The sequence below is a fragment of the Colias philodice genome, chromosome 29, assembly GCF_061535455.1.
Source record: "Colias philodice isolate Cphi_HAF_F1 chromosome 29, ilColPhil1 Martin Lab GWU primary, whole genome shotgun sequence".
In the NCBI taxonomy this organism is placed as follows: domain Eukaryota; kingdom Metazoa; phylum Arthropoda; class Insecta; order Lepidoptera; family Pieridae; genus Colias; species Colias philodice.
Window position 1 is genome coordinate 1,266,110 of NC_143114.1, and position 19,404 is coordinate 1,285,513.

Consider the following 19,404-nt stretch of genomic DNA (forward strand, 5'->3'; position numbering starts at 1 on the left):
GATGGGTCGATAGATTATAATAATCGATAGAAATACTCTGTAAAATATATCCGATGCAGAAAAACTCTTCTATTATGTTATATAATTTAAACGTAAAGACAGCCAAATTGTAAGATAGAAACCAATAAATAATAAAATATTAGTTTAGTTTAGTTTTAACATACAATGCATAGATATGTGGTCTTATTATTACATATCTTATTAGTACGTTTACGTTGTAATTATTATTTACGTACCTGATTCGATTTATGATAATATTTTGAATTTATAATTGAAATGGTATCACAATCGATAATCTTTTGAACATCACTTCTGGTATCACCCGTCGAGCTGTCAAAAAGCAATTCTTATAGTGGACAGACTATAGTGACTTTTTTTGGATAAAAACACAATATTAAACTATTAACTCGATAAAAAAAAATCAGAAGTAACATCGATTTTCAAGCATTTTCAGTTTTATGTGACATACGGGAACGCTATTTTTATGAAAATTTTACATTTCACCTTCTAATCAGGTTTAACAGGGATATTATTGGATAAATTTATAATTGGGTGCTTATTTTTTTCTATATAAAATATATATAAAAACGAACTCGCGCGCACCACTCCTGTGCCACCAGAGTCCAACCAAACTACTGATTTATTTATACTGTAGCGTGCTCGGCGGCCCCAAAGGTCACCAGAGTTCATGTCGCGCCGGCCCTGCGCAACGCAACGCGAGCCTTTTCAGTGCCTAAAATGCCTAAACTTTCGGGACAAGGGGGCCTTAACAAAAAATAAATTAAAATGTAATTTTTTAATAAATTTATTAAATAAGTAGTAAGTAAGTAATATTATCATATTGATTATAGTTAACAAGGATTACAATGGGATCATCTTTGTTCTTTTACAAACTAATACTTGATTTTATCTTACGCTTTTTTACTGAATAAAACAAAATAAATAAATATATACATATTTAATTTTTTCCAATAACGACAGGGAAGCTCCCGCTTTCCCCTACTTGTAACCAGTAACCATACAGTGACTATACAGTGACGCACTCTCCTATCCCCATTTCTCCAGGAAGTACACAATTACACTTCCTGTGTAAGGATGAGAGAGGAGAGTGATGCGTCCCCACTTTTCCAACACCGACTCAGTGACGTCCCCCCGTTCCCAGAAACTACAACGTGGCGTCAAATTCAAATTTCTTTATTTCGTCCCCCTTTTTTCCAAAACAACCCCCTTCCCAGTGGCCACATGGCCGAGCGCCGGTCACCTTGAACGCGTTCAAGTACTGCAGGCCCGAGCGCGGACCGACGCTATTATTTCCTGCACAAAAATACAGATAAATAAATAACTTGACATAACACAACTAGACAAAAAAAAACGATCACAAACAATATTATTCCCGCAATTGATATAAAATCGTACCTTGCGGGCCGTCGAACGTGTTAGCAACATATAATCGTACCATGCGTGCCGTCGAGCGTGTTAGCAACATAAAATCGTACCATGCGTACCGCCACACGTGTTAGCAACATAAAATCGTACCATGCGTGCCGTCGAACGTGTTAGCAACATAAAATCGTACCATGCGTACCGCCACACGTGTTAGCAACATAAAATCGTACCATGCGTGCCGTCGAACGTGTTAGCAACATAAAATCGTACATTGCGTGCCGCGTAACGTGTAAGCAACATAAAATCGTACCATGCGTGCCGTCGAACGTGTTAGCAACATAAAATCGTACCATGCGTGCCGCCACACGTGTGAGCAACATAAAATCGTACCATGCGTGCCGCCACACGTGTAAGCAACATAAAATCGTACCTTGCGTGCCGCCGAACGTGTTAGCAACATAAAATCGTACCTTGCGTGCCGCGTAACGTGTAAGCAACATAAAATCGTACCTTGCGTGCCGCCGAACGTGTTAGCAACATAAAATCGTACATTGCGTACCGCGTAACGTGTTAGCAACATAAAATCGTACCTTGCGTGCCGCGTAACGTGTTAGCAACATAAAATCGTACCTTGCGTGCCACCGAACGTGTTAGCAACATAAAATCGTACCTTGCGTGCCGCCGAACGTGTGAGCAACAAAAAATCGTACCTTGCGTGCCGCCGAATGTGTAAGCAACATAAAATCGTACATTGCGTGCCGCGTAACGTGTTAGCAACATAAAATCGTACCTTGCGTGCCGCCGAACGTGTTAGCAACATAAAATCGTACCTTGCGTGCCGCCGAACGTGTTAGCAACATAAAATCGTACCTTGCGTGCCACGTAACGTGTTAGCAACATAAAACCGTACCTTGCGTGCCGCCGAATGTGTAAGCAACATAAAATCGTACATTGCGTGCCGCGTAACGTGTTAGCAACATAAAATCGTACCTTGCGTGCCGCGTAACGTGTTAGCAACATAAAATCGTACCTTGCGTGCCGCGTAACGTGTTAGCAACATAAAATCGTACCTTGCGTGCCGCCGAACGTGTGAGCAACAAAAAATCGTACCTTGCGTGCCGCCGAATGTGTTAGCAACATAAAATCGTACATTGCGCGCCGCGTAACGTGTTAGCAACATAAAATCGTACCTTGCGTGCCGCCGAACGTGTTAGCAACATTAAATCGTACCTTGCGTGCCGCCGAACGTGTTAGCAACATTAAATCGTACCTTGCGTGCCGCCGAACGTGTTAGCAACATAAAATCGTACCTTGCGTGCCGCCGAACGTGTTAGCAACATAAAATCGTACCTTGAGTGCCGCGTAACGTGTTAGCAACATAAAATCGTACCTTGCGTGCCGCGTAACGTGTAAGCAACATAAAATCGTACCTTGCGTGCCGCCGAACGTGTTAGCAACATAAAATCGTACATTGCGTACCGCGTAACGTGTTAGCAACATAAAATCGTACCTTGCGTGCCGCGTAACGTGTTAGCAACATAAAATCGTACCTTGCGTGCCGCCGAACGTGTTAGCAACATAAAATCGTACCTTGCGTGCCGCCGAACGTGTGAGCAACAAAAAATCGTACCTTGCGTGCCGCCGAATGTGTTAGCAACATAAAATCGTACATTGCGTGCCGCGTAACGTGTTAGCAACATAAAATCGTACCTTGCGTGCCGCCGAACGTGTTAGCAACATAAAATCGTACCTTGCGTGCCGCCGAACGTGTTAGCAACATAAAATCGTACCTTGCGTGCCGCCGAACGTGTTAGCAACATAAAATCGTACCTTGCGTGCCGCCGAACGTGTTAGCAACATAAAATCGTACCTTGCGTGCCGCCGAACGTGTTAGCAACATAAAATCGTACCTTGCGTGCCGCCGAACGTGTTAGCAACATAAAATCGTACATTGCGTGTCGCGTAACGTGTTAGCAACATAAAATCGTACCTTGCGTGCCGCCGAACGTGTGAGCAACATAAAATCGTACATTGCGTGTCGCGTAACGTGTTTGCAACATAAAATCGTACCTTGCGTGCCGCCGAACGTGTTAGCAACATAAAATCGTACATTGCGTACCGCGTAACGTGTTAGCAACATAAAATCGTACCTTGCGTGCCGCGTAACGTGTTAGCAACATAAAATCGTACCTTGCGTGCCGCCGAACGTGTTAGCAACATAAAATCGTACCTTGCGTGCCGCCGAACGTGTGAGCAACAAAAAATCGTACCTTGCGTGCCGCCGAATGTGTAAGCAACATAAAATCGTACATTGCGTGCCGCGTAACGTGTTAGCAACATAAAATCGTACCTTGCGTGCCGCCGAACGTGTTAGCAACATAAAATCGTACCTTGCGTGCCGCCGAACGTGTTAGCAACATAAAATCGTACCTTGCGTGCCACGTAACGTGTTAGCAACATAAAACCGTACCTTGCGTGCCGCCGAATGTGTAAGCAACATAAAATCGTACATTGCGTGCCGCGTAACGTGTTAGCAACATAAAATCGTACCTTGCGTGCCGCGTAACGTGTTAGCAACATAAAATCGTACCTTGCGTGCCGCGTAACGTGTTAGCAACATAAAATCGTACCTTGCGTGCCGCCGAACGTGTGAGCAACAAAAAATCGTACCTTGCGTGCCGCCGAATGTGTTAGCAACATAAAATCGTACATTGCGCGCCGCGTAACGTGTTAGCAACATAAAATCGTACCTTGCGTGCCGCCGAACGTGTTAGCAACATTAAATCGTACCTTGCGTGCCGCCGAACGTGTTAGCAACATTAAATCGTACCTTGCGTGCCGCCGAACGTGTTAGCAACATAAAATCGTACCTTGCGTGCCGCCGAACGTGTTAGCAACATAAAATCGTACCTTGAGTGCCGCGTAACGTGTTAGCAACATAAAATCGTACCTTGCGTGCCGCGTAACGTGTAAGCAACATAAAATCGTACCTTGCGTGCCGCCGAACGTGTTAGCAACATAAAATCGTACATTGCGTACCGCGTAACGTGTTAGCAACATAAAATCGTACCTTGCGTGCCGCGTAACGTGTTAGCAACATAAAATCGTACCTTGCGTGCCGCCGAACGTGTTAGCAACATAAAATCGTACCTTGCGTGCCGCCGAACGTGTGAGCAACAAAAAATCGTACCTTGCGTGCCGCCGAATGTGTTAGCAACATAAAATCGTACATTGCGTGCCGCGTAACGTGTAAGCAACATAAAATCGTACCTTGCGTGCCGCCGAACGTGTTAGCAACATAAAATCGTACCTTGCGTGCCGCCGAACGTGTTAGCAACATAAAATCGTACCTTGCGTGCCGCCGAACGTGTTAGCAACATAAAATCGTACCTTGCGTGCCGCCGAACGTGTTAGCAACATAAAATCGTACCTTGCGTGCCGCCGAACGTGTTAGCAACATAAAATCGTACCTTGCGTGCCGCCGAACGTGTTAGCAACATAAAATCGTACATTGCGTGTCGCGTAACGTGTTAGCAACATAAAATCGTACCTTGCGTGCCGCCGAACGTGTGAGCAACATAAAATCGTACATTGCGTGTCGCGTAACGTGTTTGCAACATAAAATCGTACCTTGCGTGCCGTGTCACGTGTTAGCAACATAAAATCGTACCTTGCGTGCCGCCGAATGTGTTAGCAACATAAAATCGTACATTGCGTGCCGCGTAACGTGTTAGCAACATAAAATCGTAACTTGCGTGCCGCCGAATGTGTTAGCAACATAAAATCGTACATTGCGTGCCGCGTAACGTGTAAGCAACATAAAATCGTACCTTGCGTGCCGCCGAACGTGTTAGCAACATAAAATCGTACATTGCGTGCCGCGTAACGTGTTAGCAACATAAAATCGTACCTTGCGTGCCGCCGAACGTGTTAGCAACATAAAATCGTACATTGCGTGTCGCGTAACGTGTTTGCAACATAAAATCGTACCTTGCGTGCCGCCGAACGTGTTAGCAACATTAAATCGTACCTTGCGTGCCACCAAACGTGTTAGCAACATAAAATCGTACCTTGCGTGCCGCGTCACGTGTAAGCAACATAAAATCGTACATTGCGTGTCGCGTAACGTGTTTGCAACATAAAATCGTACATTGCGTGCCGCGTAACGTGTTAGCAACATAAAATCGTACCTTGCGTGCCGCGTAACGTGTTAGCAACATAAAATCGTACATTGCGTGCCGCGTAACGTGTTACCAACATAAAATCGTACATTGCGTGCCGCGTAACGTGTTAGCAACATAAAATCGTATCTTGCGTGCCGCCGAACGTGTTAGCAACATAAAATCGTACATCGCGTGCCGCGTAACGTGTTAGCAACATAAAATCGTACCTTGCGTGCCGCCGAACGTGTTAGCAACATAAAATCGTACATCGCGTGCCGCGTAACGTGTTAGCAACATAAAATCGTACCTTGCGTGCCGCCGAACGTTTTAGCAACATAAAATCGTACCTTGCGTGCCGCCGAACGTGTTAGCAACATAAAATCGTACCTTGCGTGCCGCCGAATGTGTTAGCAACATAAAATCGTACATTGCGTGCCGCGTAACGTGTTAGCAACATAAAATCGTACCTTGCGTGCCGCCGAACGTGTTAGCAACATAAAATCGTACCTTGCGTGCCGCCGAACGTGTTAGCAACATTAAATCGTACCTTGCGTGCCGCCGAACGTGTTAGCAACATAAAATCGTACCTTGCGTGCCGCCGAATGTGTTAGCAACATAAAATCGTACATTGCGTGCCGCGTAACGTGTTAGCAACATAAAATCGTACCTTGCGTGCCGCCGAACGTGTTAGCAACTTAAAATCGTACCCTGCGTGCCGCCGAACGTGTTAGCAACATAAAATCGTGCATTGCGTGCCGCCGAACGTGTTAGCAACATAAAATCGTACCTTGCGTGCCGCCGAATGTGTTAGCAACATAAAATCGTACATTGCGTGCCGCGTAACGTGTTAGCAACATAAAATCGTACCTTGCGTGCCGCCGAACGTGTTAGCAACATAAAATCGTACATTGCGTGTCGCGTAACGTGTTAGCAACATAAAATCGTACCTTGCGTGCCGCCGAACGTGTTAGCAACATAAAATCGTACCTTGCGTGCCGCCGAACGTGTTAGCAACATAAAATCGTACCTTGCGTGCCGCGTAACGTGTTAGCAACATAAAATCGTACCTTGCGTGCCGCCGAATGTGTTAGCAACATAAAATCGTACAGTGCGTGCCGCGTAACGTGTTAGCAACATAAAATCGTACATTGCGTGCCGCGTTACGTGTTAGCAACATAAAATCGTACCTTGCGTGCCGCCGAACGTGTTAGCAACATAAAATCGTACCTTGCGTGCCGCCGAACGTGTTAGCAACATAAAATCGTACCCTGCGTGCCGCCGAACGTGTTAGCAACATAAAATCGTACCTTGCGTGCCGCGTAACGTGTTAGCAACATAAAATCGTACCTTGCGTGCCGCCGAATGTGTTAGCAACATAAAATCGTACCTTGCGTGCCGCCGAATGTGTTAGCAACATAAAATCGTACATTGCATGCCGCGTAACGTGTTAGCAACATAAAATCGTACCTTGCGTGCCGCCGAACGTGTTAGCAACATAAAATCGTGCATTGCGTGCCGTCGAACGTGTTAGCAACATAAAATCGTACCTTGCGTGCCGCCGAATGTGTAAGCAACATAAAATCGTACATTGCGTGCCGCGTAACGTGTTAGCAACATAAAATCGTACCTTGCGTGCCGCCGAACGTGTTAGCAACATAAAATCGTACCTTGCGTGCCGCGTAACGTGTTAGCAACATAAAATCGTACCTTGCGTGCCGCCGAATGTGTTAGCAACATAAAATCGTACCTTGCGTGCCGCCGAATGTGTTAGCAACATAAAATCGTACATTGCATGCCGCGTAACGTGTTAGCAACATAAAATCGTACCTTGCGTGCCGCCGAACGTGTTAGCAACATAAAATCGTGCATTGCGTGCCGTCGAACGTGTTAGCAACATAAAATCGTACCTTGCGTGCCGCCGAATGTGTAAGCAACATAAAATCGTACATTGCGTGCCGCGTAACGTGTTAGCAACATAAAATCGTACCTTGCGTGCCGCCGAACGTGTTAGCAACATAAAATCGTACATTGCGTGTCGCGTAACGTGTTAGCAACATAAAATCGTACCTTGCGTGCCGCCGAACGTGTGAGCAACATAAAATCGTACCTTGCGTGCCGCCGAATGTGTTAGCAACATAAAATCGTACCTTGCGTGCCGCCGAACGTGTTAGCAACATAAAATCGTACCTTGCGTGCCGCCGAACGTGTTAGCAACATAAAATCGTACCTTGCGTGCCGCGTAACGTGTTAGCAACATAAAATCGTACCTTGCGTGCCGCCGAATGTGTTAGCAACATAAAATCGTACAGTGCGTGCCGCGTAACGTGTTAGCAACATAAAATCGTACATTGCGTGCCGCGTTACGTGTTAGCAACATAAAATCGTACCTTGCGTGCCGCCGAACGTGTTAGCAACATAAAATCGTACCTTGCGTGCCGCCGAACGTGTTAGCAACATAAAATCGTGCATTGCGTGCCGCCGCACGTGCCAGCAACGCGTACGCATGCGCAGCGTGCAGGCCGTCGCAACAGTGACGTATAATTCTAGCATAAACTCACATAACCACGCAAGTAGGTGCAGTTAACACATTTTGGTCACCATTTTTACACTCCCATATAGCTCCATAGAGCCTCACCTCGGGTGTGCACGCCAGCAGGTCCAAGTACGCCTGGGCAGCGTGGAGCCCGTCGTGCGGGGGTCGCAGTGCTGCGAGACAGCGTCGCAGTGCTGCGAGACAGCGTCTCAGCGCTGCGAGTCTCGCATCAGCACCACCCGCGAGCTGCGCACCACACGCTGTTTGCTGTGGCCCCGCGCTCTGATTGCCAGCGCCATACTACCGCGGCGGACATCTTCTCGCTGATGCCGTTCATTATGTACTGTAACACGAGCGAGAGTGTTGTGTTGGATAACATAAAAAGTATTCATTCTACACGTAATAATTGTTTAATACAGTTTACATAGACCGTTCATTAAAATTTCATGTAAAATTTTAATTAAGTAAAAACAATAGTATGTTTTTGGCTACAGACTTATAATTACGGCAACATCAACAAAAAGAATAAATAAGATACTTAGTTACCGACATAACCATCCCCATGGGTGTGAAAAGCGAATGTAAATGTTATAGTAGTCATTTTAATAGGCAACATACGACAGTTCAACAAAATTCAACAACGTAACCTAGTAACGACGGCATAGAATAATAATATGTTATTTCGTTTTGTTAGAACTGTACATTTGTTTAACTTTTTTCAATAACAATTAAATATTTATAATAATAATGACCGATAACCATTCCAAACATAATAAACAATTACAGATTCAAAGAACTGCCGTCGCTACAATGATGTGTCAATTAACCTTTTACTTTTTAAATAAAAGAGACGTTTCTCGTCACTCGACACGTTTCGAAATTAATAAATGCGTTGTGTTTATAATAAAACAGAATTTTATTTATTATTATTATATCTATAAAGTACACCTGAATAAAGGCATTTTTTTAAATTATGTAGATACTTGTTTCATTTTGCTCCTTGAATTTACGAAAGAAAATAATATATTACTTGGACAGGGATTTGCTGATGAATTTTACAATTGCCATATGTTTCAAGTCCGTATCGATTAATTCACTTTATTCGATGTTTTAGCAGGTTACCTCTCTACGAAGATAAAATCGATAGAAGTCAAATGTTGCCTATTAAATTGGCTCCACAATAACGTATGGGCGAGTGTAAATGCCATTGTATTGTTATGAGTGAATATAAATTGTATCTGTGAGTTTATTAATGTGTGTGTGTGTGTGTGGATTGGATTTGTGTATGTGTGTTAATGAAAGTTTGGTATATGCAAACTGTGTGTGTCTGTGTATATTGGAGTTTGGTGGTTCCAGGTAGCAGAAGCACTCTATGCGTTGTGTATGTATATGTGTGTGTAAAACTCAAACTGTGAGTGGTGTGTATGAAATTTTATTGTACTCACGTGTGTGTGCGTGTGTGTATGTATGAATTTGAAAGTATGAAAGTTTGGTGTTTGGTGCATGTGAATGTTTGTGTGTGTGTTGTGTATTATCTCACAGCAAGACGTTGCGGCTCCAATCTCGCTAAATTCTGACTGCAGACTGGCAGCTAGTCGCGCTGTACCACCCGCTTCACCTTCGCCGCAATTCTGGCCCAAGTATTGGAAGCATTCGATGCGCATCTGTAATGTTTTTTTGGAAGATTAATTTCTCTTTTTTTTCAAGCATGTATAACTTAAAGAAATTTGCGGAAATCCTTTGTTGTCCTCAGTACAACTCAATTGAAGTGAAACTTAGGCGCGTTGAGAGTAAAGTATCAAAGTCATGTCATGGCAATACCGTTACGACATGGAATAAGGCTCGGCAAACACTTCTTTTTTAAATCGTAATCAACAAATTCATAACGCGTATTGACATGATCAACACAGGTGACAATTGACATTTTAATGTAGAAACATAATTCAAATATTGATTAAGTTAACGATTCTCTTTTATCCATATTTAATTGGTAATTAAAACTTTACTTGGTAAACTTCTAATAATAATTTAATTTTAATTACAAACCAAACAAATTGTATTGATGGGGAGAACTAAATAACAAAAAATCTGACCTCTAGATGCAAGAATAGCAAGCACTTAAAACTAATCAGTTAATTGCAGAGTGTTAGCGCTTTATCCATTACTGTAAAATAATTGTGTTAATATATTTATGAATATTCATTGTTAATTGGATGTTTAAATTGACAACTATGTTTTGTTTTTCGTTGTGGAACTTGTGCGTGGTCCTTCGAGCCGTATAAAAATAAGTGTAGTCCTTCAAGTCAATTATGTACATCGTTCTCTTATAAGTAAACATTGGTTTAATTTACAATAGTACGTATTTTATGAGTTAATTTAAATAGGTACGTACCTGTAGACAGTACAAATAAATATAACAAAATATTTCCCGTTAGGTTATTCCTAAAAAAATAACCTATAAAAGTTAAAATTAAAATGAGTAAAGTAATAAATGTTGTTAAAACCGGTAAGATATTAATTTAGGCATTTTGCTATTTATTTAAATATTCATATGGGTTAAAATGCTTCATATTATATTGCCACCAGCTTTCCGCCCTAGGCTTCGCCCGCGTATTCGAAGAAAAATCCGCTAGTTCCGTTCCCGTGGGATTTCCGAGATAAAACCTATCCTATGTGTTAATCCAAGTTACCATCTATATGTGTGATAAATTTCATTGTAATCGGTTCAGTAGTATTTGCGTGAAAGAGTAACAAACATACACAAACTTTCGCATTTATAATATTAAATTAAATTAATAGGATTTGACTTACCATAGTTTCAGCAAGCAAAGCTAGCTCTTCAAGCTGATGCGTGTCACTGACTATCTCTTTGATAGTAACTTCACCATCGCCAAGACTCGAACCCAGGAGTTCAGCTTCACGCTCGTAAGCTGCTTTTAATTCCTACACATTTAATAAAATGGAATTATTTTTAGATTAGTGCGCACAAACATACAGACAAACAGACAAAAAAATATTAACTACAGTTTTGGGTTCAGAAACGATTTTACAATAACACCTCCTAATTTTTTTTACATATTTTCATGATACAGACATCATTTTTCTACAATTTTATTATATTATTATCTATTTACTTGAATTGCCTTGGTGTTTGCATTCATCCATACACATATAATATAGCTTTAATTCTTCAAAAGTGTCTTTGTGACAGCTTTATCTTTCTTCTATAATAATACTCAATTAACCAATTATGTTCTCTCCAATGGCTCTCTATGCGTTGTGTGTGTATCCTATCAGGTGCCACAAACTTATTAATAGGATCACTGTGGTTCACACGTTTGTGAATGAAACCATGTTCAGAAAGGCTTGAATATGCTCTCCAATATATATGTATTATTGAACCTTCCTGAACATGTTTCTTTATAAGTGGCCAATATATCAGCCAATCACTCATTATCGGGACTTCTAGTCTTAAATCATCTTGACCATCCTCTATCATTCCTATGACCCAATGAACTTCTATATTTCGGCCTCTATTATATTTTCCAATGCCAAACTTAGATTCATCTATTTGTACAACTTTGTTTGGTCCACCGATTTTCTCAAGAGTTTTGGTGCTCTAATTCATAAACAACGATCGTCTCTCAGCAGTAATTAAACCAATCTGCTATTGTTTTTGCTGAGAGCACCAGGTCATTATCGGTGGCTAGTTGAATTTGGGTCTGTTCATAAGATAATCCAAGACTATAGGTATACATAATATGCAGCACAAGAGAGATTTTTAGGCGCACATTTTCGAAAAAAGTCCCTTGCGCACGGGCAACAGGTTTTGACCTGCAGTTACTAATTTTACGGCAGCGAAACCTTCCGAATTGACCATTAGCTTCCAGACACATAGGGGTTTTGTGAATACGACATTTTTTATCCTTGGAAATCATTCCTCGCTCCTCAGCAGCCTGTAAACATTGTTCTTGAGTTCCTAGTTTACTGTGTATTTTTTTCCAGTTCCACATTGATCTGAAGCAATTAATATTAATTTATTAAAAAACTTTACAATAATTGTTTTCAATATTGATTTGAAATATGACAGATTTAATGAAATAGACATTATGGTTAAATTTTTGAAACATGCTCCCTGAATTTCATTATTTTGAGGTGTCTAATCGGTAAAGGGTAGTGTTTTGTACTTACGAATAAAATATAATATCACATCCTGGATGCCACTCACTTTTGCAACCACGCACAAATATTTAACAACCATTTTTATTAATTTTGGCTATGTTCAAAGAACAAACTTCTAAGAACAAACTCACGAAACGAAATGAACATAAACATCCGCCTGCCGCCATTGCATTTGCCCAATGCTAAGGCCCAATGCCCAATGCCCATTATTTGAATATTTGACACTTTTTTTTTAAGCGCTGGCGCGCACGAGCAACTTTGTCTCCGCAACAGTGTTAGCAACCTGAAGTGAGCTGATTATCGTACCAGGGGCGTAAAATTATCGTACATTAGGCGTTTTTGGTTCGAAATTATCGTACTTTTTAGAATAAAGTCATTTATAAATAAATAAATCATATAAATTGTAATATTGATAAGTATGCAAGTTCTCTATAGTTAATCTTTGTTTAACTACCGCTGTCAAATCAACGGGACACTGAAACCCAAACGTTTTACGTGCCTTAATATTCATTATACTCTTTGGTTTTACGCGTGGTACAGACTACAGACCTGAACCGATTCCATTTCCACTTTATGTTCAATAAACGCGCCAAGTTTAATCAATCTGACAAAATTTCACTGTTCCCATGAAAGTTCGATATGAAACACGTCAAAATTTCATATTTGTATGGGTGAAATAATATAAATTCTCGAATTTTGCCTGATAGAAATTATCGTAAAATCAGCGTACGATAATAACATGCTATCGTACATCGTACGTAGGCACCAAATTATCGTGTTTGTACGATAATTATCGTACGGTTGGGAACGCTGCTCCGCAACTATTTTGTCTCTCCCATCAATTGTATGGGGAGTTGCGTCGCTACGTGCGCGCACTTTCATACTAGCCCATGGGTGAAGAGACAAATAAGTTGCGGAGACAAACTTAATTCTTGTGATAAATACATATTAACACATTACAAGCTATAGTATTGGTTTTACAAGCTCATTTTTTGTTGTGTTTACCTTTAAAGCATGATAAACATTTAGCAAGAGTTTTGGTACTGTTGCTGAAGTATATAAAAATAATCAAGGAGTTAACCAGTCATAGTAAGTCTACTATGACTGATGACCAACATGTATAAATATTCTTAATATACAGGGATGTCCCACTGTTGGTATACTAAGCTCAAAGGAGGTTATAGTTTTGCATACGCTGAGTACGTAAAAAATATTTATAAAATTCCAGACACATTTTTTCACACACTTCTCGAACTCTATATCTTCTCTTGTATCGGCTTTTCGGTAATATTTCAAAAGAAAAATAATTATCTGTTCTAAGTTTAATATTTTACAGCATATTCAAAAGCAAAATGATGTCGATAAAAACATTTCAGGTAGTTCGAGAAGTGTGCCTGATTTAGTAAAAGCTAATTTTCACACTGTTTGTATGCATTTCCTGAGAACATTTACTATGGTGGTGTTTATTTTTTTTTACACCATATGAAAGTAGAGATTTCAATGAATAAAAGGCTTCCCAAGTTTTTGAAAAAAGCTGATATTTTGACGGGTGACTTTTCGATTGAAAATTAGGTTGTTTTTTTGGTATTAATTCAAAATAAGGCGAAAAAATCAATATTTTCAATCAAATAAATTACAGTGTATTTGGGACATAATTAAGTAAGTTTTCACCAAATTTCGTAGAAAAACAATAAATTTTGAAGTAGATAAAAATAAAAAACCAAAAACTTGGTTTTTTGAATTTTTCACCTAAATTTTGAGGTTATGTGAAAAAATTGTTAATGCAAAAGTTGTAGATCCTTTTATTACCTACAACTTTGCCATTGAACTTTTTTCCGTAGGACTTGTAGTTTTGTCGGAAATCGAGAGAGACCATTTTTTTCTCTTAAAAGCTCCCCCCTCCCACTTCCCGAACTCGGATTGACCGTAATTTATTTTTCCTTACATTTTTATCATATTCCCCTCCTTTTCTAATGGGTTTCATCCGACTGCGATTTTTTTTTGTTTCAAAAATTATCTACTCTAGTCTATACTATCATGGACTAATAAATATATCTCTTGAGTATATTAGTCTATGCTACTATATAAAATAATACATGTTTTAATCTTTCACATTGAGAAGCTGTTATAGAATTTTTTATTGCCAATGAAAATTGTTGTTTTTTTGAGTTATATTCTTGCAATAGCTGCTTGTCCTGAATTGACCCAGAATAATCATAACATTGCCTATGACACCCACAATTAATAATGTCTGTCTATTGGTTACATAATTTTTAAAATCAATTCAGTAGATTCAATGTCATAAACTCATAAATTAACAATTTTTTCCGCTTTATAATATTAGTGTAGATAGTTAGCGCGTTCAAGCAAACAAACAAACACTTCAGCTTTATAATATTAGTATGGATAACAAATTAATAATTATCATTGAAATTATCATAACATGAATTATGTATTCTTAAATTATATAGATTCTCTAGTATTTACTTAAATTTCAAGTGCTAAGGTATACAGCGTGTAATTGTTAAGTGTACACAATACACATGCATGATGCAATTATTCCGTAACTATTAGATATCAAAAAACTTTAAACTGGTGTCAAAAGCTCTCTACCTAATGAGTAAAATGACAATAATAACTTTTGAAAAATAAAACTGGAAATATCCAAAAAATTTCCATCAAACACTCCCATACATTTGCTTGAACACATGGACCACCTCTGGGTTGTATTTAGAAATATTTTTCTGTTGGATAGTCCTTTTATTTAGGCAGGCTATTACTTTATTATAATATCATGCTATAACCAATAGTAGCAGAGAAGCAATGAAAAATATTGCAGTAATATTACTTTTTAAATCAAATGAAGTATTGTGTGTCAGCTAGTTAAATATAGAAGAAAAAGAGCGTGTTTGCCGAGCACACGTGTCAGAAGTGAAACTTCTTTGGCAAGATTCAAAGATATCAAAATCTTCGCCTTACTCAATGACGGTATTGCCATGACGCGACCTTGAAATTTTACTTTCAACGCGCCTAAAGAAGTTAACGATCTACTGTAGTTCCTGAGATTAATATGTTCAAATAAACAAACTCTTCAGATCTATATTATTATAAGTAAAGATTGCATGCAGTTTACGTTTGTAGTTCTTAATTTTAAAATTTTCATCAACTGATTTCAGCACTATCATGCGGCAACCCCAAAGGCGAGAAAGTGTTGCTAGTACACGGCCGGCTGGACAGTGCTGCCACATACATACCGTTACTGCGGTTACTGCCGAAAAAGTACTGCTATGTTGGGTTTGATATGCCTGGCAATGGGAAGTCAGATCCGTTCCCTAAAGGTAAGTTTTAGTGTATGTTGGCTAATGGTTGAATTATCTATACATAGTCACTACATAGTATTTAGAACAAAGTCGCTTTCTCTGTCCCTATGTCCCTCCGTATGCTTAAATCTTTAAAACTACACAATGGTTTTTGATACGGTTTTTTCAATAGATAAAGTGGTTCTCGAGGAAGCTTCTTTAAGTATATAATTTATTAGGTTTTAGACAAAGCGGGCGAAGCCGCGTGGGGAAAGCTAGTAGTTTTATAATTGAGACAATTTTTTATTTTTAAACACACAGGGATGACAGGAGAAACATTTTGCAATTAAATTATCTTCCTGTAATTTCTACAAATATTTCAAGAACAGTAACAACAAAAACAGTCCAGCCATACTTCAGTTTTTGCGAAACAAATACAAAGCAATAGATTTTTTTTTAAATATTATACAATTTAAAAAAAGGTATATTTTTTAAAGTTTATTACTTATTCTTAGAGAAATTTTAAAAATTACACAAATCTATACGATTTCCTTCCTATCTTTTACTTCCAAATACTCAAATAGTTTATATAAAATTGTAAATTATAATTTACAGGTACAATTCTTTCTCGCTTCATCGGCGTGGTTGTGATAGATTTGATCGTAAAGCATTTGGGCTGGAAGAAGTTTATTTATTTCGGACACTCCTTGGGAGCTGAACAGGGTGAGATATTGTTTGTTATAAAATATAATAAAAAAGAGCGTTGTGTGCCGAGCACACGTCAGAAGTGAAACTTCTTTGGCTAGATCCCACAATACCAAAATCGTCGCCTTACCTTGAAATTTTACTTTCAATACGCCTAAGAAAAATTCACATTAAAAAAACATGCATTTATCTTGTTAGATTGTAGTTTTTAACAAAACTTCCACGAACCGAATGTTTATTTTTACTGCATGGGAACCAAAATTATTGATTTCATGATGCCAAAGCCAAAGATGTTTCACTTCTGACACGTGTGCTCGGCACACACGCTCTTTTTATTATGTTCTTGTGTTTAAATAAATGTTTATTACTTACCTTCCTCCACCAGGCATGTTCTATTCAGCGATTTATCCGAAACACATAGAGAAGGCAATTTTCCTCGATCCTGGACCATCGATAAACTGGTGTAAAGACGTAAACTATCCAGTATTCTTCAAGGAAACATATGAAAATTTCTATGATAATTGTCACAAGTATGATTATGAGAAGGAATATACAATGGAGGAAGCGATTAAAGCCGTGAGGAATAATCGAGCGTTGAATGAGGAGCAGGCTAAGATGATATTGTCCAGAAATCTTATAGAAACTGGTCCGGATACTTATAAGTGAGTGCAATCATGTTAAATAATGTTTAATGATCTTTTACTAATCCATACTTAATATTATAAATGCGAAAGTAACTCTGTCTGTCTGTCTGTTACTCAATCACGCCTAAACTACTGAACCAATTTGCATGAAATTTGGTATTGAGATATTTTGATACCCGAGAAAGGACATAGGCTACCTTTTATTGCGAAATATTTAGTACCACGGGCGAAGCCGGGTCGGACCACTAGTATTATAATATAGCTTTTCTCACGCGGTTTCGGCCACGATGTCTAAATTATATACTTAAATCTTCCTCGCTATCCATTGGTGAAAACAGAATGAAAATCAGTGCAATAATTAAAAAAAAATCTTTATTTAAAACCAAATACGATGTTTGGATTAAAGTTAACTGCTTAGTTAGTAAGAAACTAAGAGTTCGTAGATTAACGTGTTGCAGTAAAGATTTTTTTAATATTGAAATATAGAAAAATACTAGCTGTACCGCGCGGTTTCACCTGCGTCCGAACCCGTGGGTAAAATCAATCAACAAAATCCATCCTGTGGTTTACGTGGGAAAGAGTAATACACATCCAACCTCACAAACTTTCTAGTCTATAATAATAGTAGGATTCATATTGACTACATATACATATTTTTTTTACAAAAAGAAATGTTTTCCATATAATATTAGTATGATATAAGTTCAAATCAAATAAGTACATTAATTTTTACTAAAAATATATTTATACATTTTCAGATTGTCCTGGGACAGGCGATATAAGAATTTGGCAACCTTCAACGCACCTCCCGAGTACTATTACGAACTATTTACCTTACACCCCCCACCTTCCCTACTTATCTGTTCAATAGACTTAAAACCCTTTTTCTATTCAAAGAAAAGCGTTACAACAAATCTAATTAATATTTGGGAGGAAAAGTGCAAAAATGTCAAAACAATTTGGGTTGAGGGAACTCATGATTTACATCTTACTAGCGCGGAGAAATTTATAAACGACGTTTTAGAGTTTTTAGAGAAGCCAATCGTTAAAGCTAAAATTTAGAATAATTACGGGTAAAAACGTGTACGTGCCGAGCACGCGTGTCAGAAGTGAAACTTTTGCAAGATTCAAAGATGCCAAAATCGATTACTCCATGGCGTGACGGTATTGCCATGACCCGACCTTTAAATTTTACTCTCAACGCGCCTAAATAAGTTTCACTTCAATATGTGATATTATGACAATGTTACTTATAAGAGGGTTGTATGTAATATATTTATTTTTTTAAAAATTTGTGACAATGGTCCTTCGTGTCGTATTATGTTTTTAGAGAAGTAATATACCACATAAGGAAATATAAATTACAATAACAAGGAAAACATATTAAATTACCTTACATTATGATCAATACATTTGTTATTTCATTTTAATATACAAAACCACCGAATGACATTCCAACATTGATCTATATATATATATATATATTATTTTATTTTTTTTATTTTATTTTTGACTTTTTTTAACATGGATTATACATTTTTAATTTTTTATTATCGCATGCGCAAAAGAGCGATGCAATTTTGTTGCGTTGGTTCTACAAAGAAAAGGACTAGATTCTCTCAACTTGAAAGTAAAAAGTGACTCTTTCTTTAATTTTAAACGTCTGACGTTACCCCTTCAATAGAGCAATTTTATTCACTGATAAATGGGTTTAATATAAAGATAGTAATACTAGGAGCGTATGTGCCGAGCACACGTGTCAGAAGTGAAACTTCTTTGGCAAGATTCATAGATACCAAAATCGTCGCCATGACATGACGGTATTACTATGATGCGACCTTGAAATTTTACTCTCAACGCGCCTAAAGAAGTTTCGCTTCAAAAACCCGAACTCAGACTATATTAATTTTTTTTTGAATTCTGGGAAATGTAAAGGTATTCTCTACTAACAAAATATTTCCGAAGATATATTATTTAAGTGTATAATTTAGAACAATTTTTAATGCCAAAGTATGACTTTGCGCTTACATATTAAGAAAGTTATACCTATTTTATATGAACTTGAATATATGTGATGATTTTCAAGTCATTAGGTACTAATTTAATGTGAAGGGATATGTATACCAGTTCTTTATTATTTTATACAAAGCATTTTTTATGATTTAACTATATTTTTATAGGCTTGGTTTATTGGTGATTATTTTAAGTGTTCCAGGGGGACCTTTGTTTTGAATGTTCTGTTTAAATTATTATTTAACAATAGAATTGTTATATTTAAAGCATTAAATGCATTTTATAAACATTGTTTTTTTTTAATATTCCGAATAAGCAATTTTTATATGATTTTCTTTAGATTACTGATTTGTCAGATACTTACAAAAACATAAGCAAAAACAATAAATGACTAGTTAGGATAATAAAAGAGGTTGTTGCTTATAAAAAATTATATATCCGTAATCCGTTTCCATTTATTAGAGCATTATTTACATTTT

General features: G+C 38.4%; 2 protein-coding genes and 1 pseudogene across 2 annotated transcripts; 1 reads left to right on the forward strand and 2 right to left on the reverse strand.

Annotated features, from left to right (window-relative positions):
- Nucleotides 1-800: 800 nt before the first annotated feature.
- On the reverse strand, nucleotides 801-11,353 carry LOC149475719 (uncharacterized). The gene is made up of 5 exons (XM_089712985.1): nucleotides 11,217-11,353; nucleotides 10,894-11,025; nucleotides 9,623-9,746; nucleotides 8,185-8,425; nucleotides 801-1,314 (listed from the first exon to the last, which is right to left on the reverse strand). The coding sequence occupies exons 1-4, from the start codon at nucleotides 11,241-11,243 to the stop codon at nucleotides 8,292-8,294; spliced, it is 417 nt and encodes a 138-aa protein (XP_089569111.1). The 5' UTR covers nucleotides 11,244-11,353; the 3' UTR covers nucleotides 801-1,314; nucleotides 8,185-8,291.
- Nucleotides 11,273-12,259, reverse strand: LOC149475720 (uncharacterized; annotated as a pseudogene).
- Nucleotides 12,260-15,418: 3,159 nt separating this feature from the next.
- On the forward strand, nucleotides 15,419-19,231 carry LOC149475721 (serine hydrolase-like protein; the record flags this gene model as incomplete). Its single annotated transcript, XM_089712991.1, has 4 exons — nucleotides 15,419-15,602; nucleotides 16,179-16,286; nucleotides 16,654-16,930; nucleotides 17,671-19,231. Coding segments are annotated over 4 exons (873 nt in total), but the record flags the coding sequence as incomplete, so codon positions are not given.
- Between the last annotated feature and the right edge of the window lie 173 nt (nucleotides 19,232-19,404).